Raw genomic sequence first — 12262 nt, forward strand, 5'->3', positions numbered from 1 at the left:
TGCACAAATACATAATAACATTACCACTATGTGGTGTAGGTCATAAAAATATAGAGTTTGAGGATCTCTCATTCTGCATTTTTATACCCTACACCACAAGGTGGTCAGGGTATTATGTCTTTGTGCATTTGTTTGTAACAGGCAAAACGAAACGAGATAGACCCATAGTTCCTTTTGATGATCTGCATAGAATCATATTCTGAGTCGATTTATGCATGTCCGTCCGTCCGTCCGTCTGTCCATGTATTTTTGTAAACAAAGCACAGGTCGCATTTATTGTCCGATCCAGATGAAATTTTGCACAGATCATTTGTTTCAAGGACGGACCCTATTGAAATTGGAGATAATCCGTCAAAATTTAGATGTAGCTCCCATATATATCTTCGTCCGATTTACCTTTTATTGTGCACCAAACGTGTAATATCAGCCCGAATTGTATGGAATTTTGCATATACACCCAAATTAGGCCTGAAAATAAGTATGCCAAAGTTGATCTAAATCGGTTGAGATATAGCTATAGCCCCCATATATATTGTTCATCCGATTTGTTATTTTTGTCTTCCGCAGCAGTAATATGCACTCTGCAACAACAATATTTGGGGAAATATATCAAATACAGCTCGGAAATACATTTGCCAAATTTTATCGATATCGGTTCAGATTTGGGTATAGCTCCCATACATAACTTCGTCCGATTTACCTTATATTTTGCACTAAACGTCTAATATTTGTCTAAATGGGATGGAATTTGGCACTTACGGCCGAATTGAGTCTAGAATCTAGTACGTCAAATTTGGTGAAGATCGGTTCAGATATAGCTATAGCTTCCATATATATTGTTCATCCGATTTGTTGTATTTGTTACCCACAACCGTAATATAAACTCCGTATCAACGATATTCAGGGAAATATATCAAATACAGCTCAGAAATATCTTTGCCAAATTTTATAAAGATCGGTTCAGATTTGGATATAGCTCCCATATATATTTTTATCCGATTTTAAATTATTTGTGCACCAAATGGGCAACACAAGTCCGAATTTAAAAGATACAAATACTTCGGCATAACTTTCAATTATAATTATAATCATAGCGCGTATGATTGAATTCTCCCATTAAAACTTTTAATTGTTATGCGGAGCTCTACTAAATGATCAAAGTGGTGTAAGGTAACATAAAGTCGGCCCCGCCCGGCTTTAAGACTTTCTTTACTGGTTGTTCTTACATCCTTGTTTAGTTGACAACACTTTTTGTTTTACATTCGTTTTTAATTTTTATATTTTTTCTATATTCTCCACTTGATGGGTTTTTGTATTTGAACAAGAGAAATAGGAAATTCCCATACAAAACCGAACAGCAGCAGCAGCTAAAAATGCTACTCTTCCTCTTCCATATTGGCTGGCGTCGTAACACCCCCTTTTATTTGGTTTAATGCTCCTCAAGCCTACGATAACAGACAAGTGTTGTGTGATAAGTTCCAAATATTTTACAGTTGGAGTGTATTTTTGTATCGCTCTCCCTCTCTCTCTCCCTCTCTCTCTTGGATACTTTTTTCTCTTTATCTCATGAATGGATGAATGGTTGGCTGGCTGGCTGGTGGACTCTCACTCAGTTCGTTGTGGGTTTTTGCTTGCCGACAAAATGAAAAAAAAACTAGTATCTTACGGATTGAGCGGTTTTACTGAGGCATTTGCCATTTCACTCAATTCACCATGGATTGCGGTTGAGCGTTTTATATAAAAACAAAATTTATGACGATGACGCATTCAGTCTAAACAAGTCTGTTCAAGAGTAAACGCCGAAGCGTTTTCAAAGTTATTTCAATTCTCAAACAAGAAAAAGAAAATATCAACAGAGTTTTTCGCTCGCAAAAAGAAAACACTAAACAAAAACGGAATAGTTTTTTTACGTAAACTAGAAAAAACACAAATCAAAAAAAAAAAAAATACTCAATTAAAATAAGAATTTTGAAAAAAAAAAAACTCAAAAAATTTGAAACAGTTTTGTATTCGAAAAAATAAACATAAAATTTTTACCAAACCGGAAAGTTACAAAAAGTGAAAATTTAATAAAAAAAAAACGAAAAATCACCAACAAACAAGTGTCAAGTTTTTTTGTTTTTCGGGGACCCATCAGTTGGGGGTCGTTTATATTTACGTCAGCTTTTTTGCTGCTGTTGTTGTGTGGCGGCGTATTTCTGTGACACTAAACTAATTTGTTTATATTTTTTGTTGTGTGGTGTGTGCTACAACAAATAAACAACAATATTTGAAAAAAAGAAAAAAAAAACAGAAAAAGTAAAATAGTTGATTAGCTGTGTTTTAGTGTCTGTGTGTCTGGCGTTTCACAATTTAACGTCAAATTATGCATTTGTTATAGCTGTAGTATTTCTCGTGAAATTTGCATTGAATCATCACTGAATTTAACATTTTATTTGTCGTCGTCAAAACTACCAACCAATTGTCAATTCAAAAAAAAAAAAAAACACGTTGCTCTGTTTTAGCAGCCAGACAGCCAGCCAGTCAGTTTGTCGCATTAAGAATGATTTGCATTATTTTGTTTTGATCGTGTAAATTTAAATTAAAAAAAGTTATAAAAAAACAACAATCCAAAGATTATTGACAAAAAACACAAACCTCAAAACATACCTACCTGAAGACAATCTTCGAATTTAATAGTTTATCTTTCAACATTTGACGTCACGGCCGTCGCCTTAAAATCATTTCAAAATGACACTGGATAATTATAATTTGTTCGGCGACGAATATCTCAATCTGCCATTCAGCATGCCCCTATCACCGTTACCAAAAGTAAGTGAAACGTTTCGTTTGTTTATTAACTTTTTTTGGCGTATTGGCATTTTTGTTATTGTTTTCCTATTTGCACCTACTTAACTACCTGCGTGTTATCATCGTAACAACTGGAACCAACCAGCAAGGCAGCCAGCCCACCATCCACTAATGGAATTTTAAGTGGAATTTCTAGAAAAAAAAAAAATAATTTAGTTTTTTTTTTTTTATTTTTTTTCCATTGCAAATATTTTATCAAGCGTAACAAATAGGGCATGTGAGAGAGTCTTAAGGTGAAATCCAAGAGCTTTAATTTTGACTTTGGATTTGACTTCAATGTTCAGTGATTTTTTTTTGAGTCAGTGATTTTTATTGCCCTAACTATTTGAAGGAGGTATAATTATTTAACCTTGGGATATATCCATACAATACGTAAAATAAAAAATTAAATAACCAGTTTAAATCCTAGCATTAGGTCAAGGTCGGGGCTTTTAAAATTACAATTTTTCCACCATTTTATGGAGGGTATATTAGCTTTCTGTCATTCCGTTTGTAACTCCTCGAAATATTCATAATAGACCCTACAAAGTATATATATTCTGGATCAGCGTAAAACTCTAAGGCGATCGTCCAAGTGGTGGAGGTTAGTAAAGTTCGACCTGACCGAACTAAGCTAGCTGATTTTTTTCTTGTTTTTAATAGTTTTCCAAGAATTCAGATCTGAAGTAGTATGAATCGTCTTTCTCGTACAGGGTAGAATCTGCTCGATTTTGAATGAATTTTGGTTCCACTGAAAAACGAAAACAATACAGGGTGAGGTAAAAAAATGCAACAAAGTCAAACGACATAATTTTTACATTTTTTTTTTTAAATTTTATTAAATGAACGCCGGAAATAGCATCAAATTTTAGAATTACTTTGGATTTCTTCGAATTGGTCACCTTTGGCACGAATTATAGCCTTCAAACGGCCAATGAAACCGTCACACACTGCCCGAATGTTGCTCTGCGGTATTTTGGCCAATTCCCGGCTAAGCGTTTGCTTGAGGTGATCGACACTTTGGTATTTTTTAATGCCAACATTGCTTTCCAAAATACTCCAGGCACAATATTCCAACGGATTGGTATCCGAAGATTTTGGTGCGCTGGAAATGAAGCTAGGAACCTAATTTTGTAATCATTCTTGTGTGGCGCGTGCTGAATGCGATGGTGCTCAGTCCTGTTGGAATGTCGAAGGTCTGCGGCCAAAATGTTTGCGTGTCCAAGGCTTTAATACATCCTCCAGGATATTTTCGCGAAAGTATTCTGCATTTATTTCGATTAATACGAGCGAAGAGCGACCATCGGCTGATATGAAGGCCCACACCATCACCATGGCCGGCGCTTGAGTTCTGGTGTTCAACCGAAGGTGCACATTTTCAGCTAACCTCTTTGGCAAGTAAACACAATCATTTTGTTTGGTTGCAAACTACCGGACAACGAATGTTTTCTCATCGGAGAAAACCAAATTCGGCAGTTCACCACTTTTGGCAAAACGAAGCAACTCTTTGGCTCTTTGGCTCTTTTGAGTCTATTTTCTTTCTTTTGCTTTTGTACGCCTGTAAACAATATAATGAGCTGTCAGTGGAATAATTTTAACCGCTGTCGGACGAGTGGCTTAGACATTACAATAGTCTGAATTTGGTTGCAGTTTTCATCTCACCCTGTATGATATCTATTTTTGGAAGCAAAAAATCTACACTTCCTCAGTATCTCAGAGAAGTCCAAATACCGCTCATATATCACCCACATCATTCATCAAAATATGACAAGATAATCATGTTCGTGGAAAAACCAATCCAACTCCATTAGCTAATCCCTGCATATAGAGAGGCCAAGAAGAGAGAGAGAGAAAAACGAAGGCAGAAAAATGGTCCTCAAGAAAACACTTAACATAAATTAATGTGCGGCAAAGACATTTGTGCGGAGGCTGGAACTTCAAAAATAAATTCAAATACTTTGCGATAATTGTGATAAGTATGAACGCACACAAAACATATATATGTCCTGAAGTTGTCTTGTATATCCAATACAAAGTTCAAATCAACAGTTTCCATGGAAGGGGGTGGTGGCAAACATTTGCAGCTAATGGGAAACAAAAAATACTATTCAAATCGAACTGCAAAATTTATCTCAAAGGGGGTATTTCATGACTTCAAAAATAATGCGGGTTGTGTGAGAAAGATTAAAAAACTGCGCAGAAAAAAATATTAATGACATTAAAAACTATATTTAGAAAAAAAATAAATTTTTTTTAATAAAATTTTCTATGTGTGGTTTATTCCTTTGTTTTAGAATAAGTCAGAGGAACAAAAAAAAAAAACACAAACAATAAACCACATCTATGTTAGGACATTGTAAGCAAATGAAAAAAAAAAATATTAAAAAAAAAAAATAATAAAATACGTGCAGCACAATGAATGCCTTTGTATAAATTACAAATAAATATCGTCACTATAATTTGTTTTTTTTATCTTTGTTGTTTTTTATAATTTTTTCTCTCCATTTTGTAGTTATTTTTTCTGTTGTTCTCGAAATTTCACGTCACAGATAAGACAAAGACCATAAAGTCGGGTATTTTTTTTTTTAATTTTTTTTTGCCAAGACCAACCATCCAACCACAATCTCCTCGTGCCGTCCTCTAAAGATTTTAATATCTGTGATAAAATTCCTACACATACGCATTTTTGGTTTGAATGTTTCATTTTATCTTTTTTTTTTTTCGTTTGTTTGTAAATACTGAAAAAATAGTTTGCCTTTTTTGGTCACAAAATTGTGGAGAAGAAACAAATGAATTGCCATAATTTCATAGATGTTCATAAGTTATGCGAGCCGTATGGAAGTTTTTTTGGATTCAATAATTCAAAAAATTTCCATAGATAGAAAATTTGCTATATAAGAGTTGTGGAAAAAATCCAAAAATCTAAATAATCTAGGGAATTATTATTCTAATCCCATGCTTATTTCTTATAATATACAGGGTGAGATAAAAAAACTGCAACAAAGACAAACGCCATAATTTTTACATATTTTTTTAAATTTTTTTTAAATGAAAGCAAAAATGTCGGAAATAACATCAAATTTTAGAAAAAGTTTGGATTTGTTCGAATTGGTCACCGTTGGCACGAATCATGGCCTTCAAACGGCCAATGAAATCGTAACTCGCTGCCCAAATGTTGCTCTGTGGTATCTTGGTCCATTCCCGGCGAAGCGCTTGTTTGAGGTGATCGACACTTTGGTATTTTTTAGTGCCAACCTTGCTTTCCAAAATACTCCAGACTCAATAGTCCAACGGATTGGTATCCGGTGATTTTGGGGGGCCATTGTGAGCTGGAAATGAAGCCAGCAACCTCATTTTGTAACCATTCTTGGTGACGCGTACTGAGTGCGATGGTACTGAGTCCTGTTGAAATGTCCAAGGTCTGCGGCTCAAGGCTTTAATACCCCCTCCAGAATATTTTCGCGATAATATTCGACATTTATTCTCATGCCACGGTGGATTAATACGAGCGGAGAGCGACAATCGGCCCACACCATCACCATGGCCGGCGCTTGAGTTCTGGTGGCCAACCGAAGGTGCACATTTTCAGCTTCAGCTTGTTTGTTTACAAACCGCTAGACAACGAATGTTTTCTCATCGGTGAAAACCAAATTCGGCAGTTCACCACTTTCGACCAAGCGAAGCAACTCTTTAGCTCTTTTGAGTCTATTTTCTTTCTGTTGCGGTGTAAGTTCTTACACTTTTGGGGATTTTAATGGCTTTACCCTGAGCTCATGTTTCAATATTTGCCGAATGGAATATTGCGATATGTTCAGTTCACGAGCCATTTTTCGGCTACTGCGACGCGGGTTTCGATCAAGTCGCTTCTTTACTTTTCGGACCATTTCTGCTAATGTTGCTGTTTTCTTCCGTCCACTTCCATGACGTCGGGCAATACTACCAGTATTACGGTAAGGAGCGATGGTACGGGACACAAAAGATTTATTCACATTTAAATGCTGGAGTGACCTGTCTATAGCCACTTGTGGTTTTCCAGTCAAATCACCACGCTAGAATTCCATCACGAATAATTTTTTCTTTCTGGAAAATTCTCACAAAAATGCTTTTGTACGCTTGTAAACAACATACTGAGCTGTCACTGGAATAATTTTAAGAGCTGCCGGACGAGTGGCTTAGAAATGACAGCAGTCATCTTCACAACAGATTTTGTGTCAGCAAAAATCTGTGTAAGTGTGAAATTTGAAGAGAGTTGGATGCTTATTTCGCTTTCTTTCAGCGTTTTGTTTGTTTAAAATATTGATCCCTATGTGGGGGAGGTACCAGAAGAAATGGTCCGATCTTGTGTTTATTTAAAATATGGAGATGTACCAAGCCTGAATGGAATCGGATAATATTTTTGCGTTTTATGAGTATCAGGAATATTCAAAATTTTGACCCTTTTGCGTGGGAGGTACCAAAGGAGTGGACTGATCTTCACCCCAGACCTCGGGCTAATACAGATATTGTTATCACAAGACAATCGGACTCTTAAATCATCCTCTCTCTCTCTCTGTGCATTAAATTATTTTCTTTTAAAATGTTGATATTTTGTGGGGGAGGTACCAGAAGGGAGTGGACCGATATTTCCCATTGCCCAAACTCGGTCTAAGTTTGAAAATAATATTACGATGTACCAAGTTTGTATCAAATCGACTTCTCCCTTGGAGGCTTATCGTGCTCACCAGCCAGCCAGACAGAGAGAAAACCGGCTCTAAATGCCCTTTGCTACTACAATTTACAATTTATCTTTACGAAGATCTCTATTCACGGTTTATTTTAGATATTTATAAGGAAACGAGAGATATGTGGCCCGTGAAGGTAACACTTGCCAGTTTTTAATACATTATTGCAATTTTCGTTTTTGTGCCCTCTCCTTGTCAAGTTTTCATGGCCAACATTAAGGCGTCGAAAAGTATGCAAACGTTGTATAAGGTGAAAAAAGTATATATGGCGCTCATTGTAAAATAATATTTCCTGAAAACATAGCTTGAATAGTGAATGAAAATTGGAATGTAGATGGCGCTGGCCATAACTTATATAAGCGTATCGAGGAGCTCTTCGAAATTAAATCTTCTACATATTAAGGCCCAATGTTGGTTTTTCTAAATGTCCTAAATTCAGATGTTTTTACAAGACGTTGGAAAACAGTGCAATACACCTAACTATTAATTAATGTTAAAATACAACTATAAATTATTAAAATATAATTAATTTGTATATATATTTTTTATTTCTTTTTAGGTAAGTTCCGAATTCCAACATTATGTTTTGTTTCCTGGAAATACTATTGTAAGTTATGATTATTAAGAACTTAAAGCCTTTTAACGTTACACATTAGTTGCCATGCCATGGGGGACATCCTTAAACCACCAAAAAACCTTGAGAATTATTAGCTCACACAAAAAAAGGAGTATTGACAACTATTTCAGCCTAGCTACAATCAAAGAAAAAACCTATCAACGAATCTTGACAAAAAGAAGAAACCCATAAAGCTATGCCCACACAGGCCCAAAACCAAGCATTTCATTAACCGAACACAAGCCAACACTTCAAAGTCAATTTTTAAGTCTTATTTATCTTTACTTCGTTTTCACATGTTTTTTTCGTTTCGCAGCACTGAGACTTTATCACAAAACCATGCCATAAAATATATTTAAAACCTACACTGGCTGGCATATCGGACAAAAAGGCGAAACCAAATTAAAAGACAACTTCAATTTATTGAAAATAACAAAAACCAAAAAAACAGGCAGCCGGCAAAAAAAGTACTTAAAACTCAATTCGCTTATATTTTTTTTCTCTCTTCTGGTTTTTGGCAAAGTACTTCCATGCCATATAATGGTTAAAACGCAATTGCAGGGGAAAAAAACTTAACGTAAAATTTACATTTTTTTTTGGCTTGAAACGAAAGAAAGTACTTGGCTTGAAATATAAACTCCACACAATTGTCGTGGAAGTCGGGTGGGTGTTTAAAAGGAAATTTGCGGAGGTTTTTTTTGTTTTTACACTTCACTGTAGTACTTTAAACTGAAGGCGTTATGAAAAATGAGGTCACATTTAAATGAACAAAAAAAATATTAAATAACATATTTTTGAAAATAATTGAGCAACAAAAAAAAAATTGGAAATATTGACAAGTTTTGAAATTGTTTTTAGACCTTTTCCAGATCTATTGGATAGAAGACCTTTCAGACGTCTTTGTCTACAGACATTTTACAGGTACACTCAAAGTCCTTCTATGAAAAGAAGCCAGATCTTTCATTTGAAGATGACTTTCCATAGGGGTTTCATAGATAAAAGAAATGCCACAGATCTTCTATTGGTGGAACTCTTGCCACAGTCTTCTATGAACAGAATACCCTCCACGATACATAGAAAACCTTTCAAGGGTCTTCTACCGTTAGGAGTACTTGCGCAAGTATACTAAGGTCTTCTATAGATAAAAGGATTTCTACAGATCCTGCATTTTTACGAATATTTTTCGAAATCCACCAAATCCTGGATTTTTAAAAGAATAGTATTTCAAGGGCTAGAAGACATTTTTTAAGAACATTTTAAAATTTAAAGAATATTTTTCAATGGATATACAGAATTCCGCAGATCTTAGATTTTTTAAAAACATTAATTTAAGGACTACCAGAACCTGGAATTTTTAAAGAATATTTTCCCAGGACCAACAGAACGGTGATTTTTTAAAGAATATTTTCTCAAGGACCAGCACCAGATCGGGAATGTTTTAAAGAATATGTTTTCTTTAACCAGCAGATTCTGGATTACCTTGTCAATTACATACATATTGTGCGTTTTTTAATGATTATTTTTCATGGATGCAGGATTTTTGAAGAATAATTTTATGGAGTAGCAGATCGTTGATTTCAGAAAAAAACATTCAATTACGACGGACCGCAGATCGAGAATTTTTTCAAGAATATTTATTTAAGGACCAACAGATTTTTTTCAAATCTGGTGGTTGATTTTTAAAGGCATAGTTTTTTAAGGGACATCGGTTCGTGCCTTTATTTAAAGAATATTTTTCCAAAATGATCTCCATTTCTTTTAATTTGTTTTTTCAAGGTTCTGCAAAAAGTAGATTATTTAAGGAACGTTTTTCAAGGTCGACCAGCAAATGTGGGATTTTTTTAAGAATTTTTCCAGCAGATCGTGCATTTTTTAAACAAACTTTTTTCAAGGCATACCAGATTTTAAAGAATATTTTTTTCATATTTTTAAAAAAATATTTTTTTTAAAAGGACCTACAGATCCTGATTTTTTTAAGAATATAATTTTTAAGGAACTGCATGTTTTAAAGAAACATTTTCAAAGACCAGCAGATTTTAATGACAATTTTTTCAATGATCGTCGGAGTTTATATCGAGATTTTTTTAGGGTTTTCTTAGGGACCAATATCTTTTCGACGATTAGCAGATTGTGGACTTAAAAAAATATGACATCGGATCGTGCCTTTATTTAAAGAATATTTTTCCAAAATGATCTCCATTTCTTTTAATTATTTTTTCCAAGGTTCTGCAAAAAGTAGATTATTTAAGGAACGTTTTTTCATGGCCGACTAGCAAATACGGGATTTTTTAAAGAATTTTTCCAGCAGATCGTGCATTTTTTAAACAAACTTTTTTCAAGGCATTGCATGTTTCTGAATATTTTAAAGAATATTTTTTTTTAAATTTTTATAAAAATAATTTTTTTTAAAGGAATATATTTTTAAGGAACTGCATTTTTTAAAGAAACATTTTCAAAGACCAGCAGATTTTAATGACTATTTTTTCAATGATCGTTGGAGTTTAAATCGAGATTTTTTATTGTTTTCTTTATGACCAATATCTTTTCGACGATTAGCAGATTGTGGACTTAAAAAAAATATGACATCGGATCGTGCCTTTATTTAAAGAATATTTTTCCAAAATGATCTCCATTTCTTTTAATTATTTTTTTCCAAGGTTCTGCAAAAAGTAGATTATTTAAGGAACGTTTTTTCATGGTCGACTAGCAAATACGGGATTTTTTAAAGAATTTTTTTTTTCAGAAGATCGTGCATTTTTTAAACAAACTTTTTTCAAGGCATTGAATGTTTCTGAATATTTTAAAGAATATTTTTTTTAAATTTTTATAAAAATAATTTTTTTTAAAGGAATATATTTTTAAGGAACTGCATTTTTTAAAGAAACATTTTCAAAGACCAGCAGATTTTAATGACTATTTTGTCAATGATCGTCGGAGTTTAAATCGGCATTTTTTATGGTTTTCTTAGGGACCAATATATCGACGATTAGCAGACTGTGGACTTAAAAAATATATGTAGGGTGAGATAAAAAAAACTGCAACAAAGTCAAACGGCACAATTTTTACACTTTTTTTTTAATTTTATTGAATGAAAGCAAAAAATTTCATAAATAGCATCAAATATTAGAATAAGTTTAGATTTGTTCGAATTGGTCAGTAAAATTGGCCAATGAAACCGTTACACGCTGCCCTAATGTTGCTCTACGGTATTGTGGCCCATTCCCGGCGAAGCGCTTGCTTGAAGTGATGGACACTTTGGTATTTTTTAGTGCCAACCTTGCTTTCCAAAATACTCCAGACACAATAGTCCAACGGATTGGTATCCGGAGATTTTGGTGGCCATTGTGCTCTGGAAATGAAGCGAGGAACCTCATTTTGTAACCTTTCATGGTTGGCACGTGCTGAGTGCGCGTTGAAATGTCCAAGGTCTGTGGCCAAAATGTTTGCGTACCCAAAGTTCCAAACTATTTTCGCGATAATATTCGGCATTAATTCTGGTTTAATACGAGTGGAGAGCGACCATCGGCTGTTATGGCGGCCCACACCATCACCATGGCCGGCGCTTGAGTTCTGGTGGTCAACCGAAGGTGCACATTTTCAGTTGACCTCTTTGGCAAGTAAACACGATCATTTTATTTGTTTACAAACTGCCAGACAACGAATGTTTTCTCATCGGAGAAACATAAATTCGGCAGTTCACCACTTTCGGCCAAGCGAAGACTCTTTTGAGTCTATTTTCTTTCTGTTGCGGTGTAAGTTCTTGCACTTTTTGGAATTTCAATGGACTTACCCCGAGCTCATTTTTCAATATTTGTCGAATGAAATATTGCGATATGTTCAGCTCATGAGTCATTCTTCGGCCATAGCGACGCGGGTTTCGATCAAGTCGCTTCTTTACTTTTCATACCATTTCTGTTGATGTTGCTGTTTTCTTCCGTCCACTTCCTTGACTTCGGGCTACGCTACCAGTATCACGGTAACTAGCGATGGTACGAGGCACATTTAAATTCTGGAATACTCTATCGTCTATTGTTGTTTTCCAGCCAAATATAAAGAAGTCACACTATCACACTTGAATTCCATCACGAATAACTTT

General features: G+C 34.6%; 2 protein-coding genes across 6 annotated transcripts in view; both read left to right on the top strand.

Annotated features, from left to right (window-relative positions):
* The window catches only part of LOC109611978 (GATA zinc finger domain-containing protein 10-like), a 154897-nt gene extending 145395 nt beyond the window's left edge, over window positions 1-9502 (top strand). Inside the window, exon 3 of the mRNA XM_059121893.1 lies at window positions 8110-9502. Coding sequence (XP_058977876.1) covers window positions 8110-8175 — 66 coding nt within the window. The 3' untranslated portion in view covers window positions 8176-9502. The remainder of the gene's footprint in view (window positions 1-8109) is intronic.
* The window catches only part of LOC109611617 (transcription factor kayak), a 132415-nt gene that overhangs the window by 72906 nt on the left and 47247 nt on the right, over window positions 1-12262 (top strand). The window contains exon 1 of one of the 5 annotated variants that reach the window (XM_059121797.1): window positions 1995-2811. The exons of the other annotated variants lie outside the window; for them this stretch is intronic. Coding sequence (XP_058977780.1) covers window positions 2731-2811 — 81 coding nt within the window. The 5' untranslated portion in view covers window positions 1995-2730. Of the gene's footprint in view, window positions 1-1994; window positions 2812-12262 lie in introns of those variants that run through there. 5 annotated transcript variants of the gene reach the window in all.

Source organism: Musca domestica, unplaced genomic scaffold (assembly GCF_030504385.1).
Source record: "Musca domestica strain aabys unplaced genomic scaffold, Musca_domestica.polishedcontigs.V.1.1 1, whole genome shotgun sequence".
NCBI lineage: Eukaryota > Metazoa > Arthropoda > Insecta > Diptera > Muscidae > Musca > Musca domestica.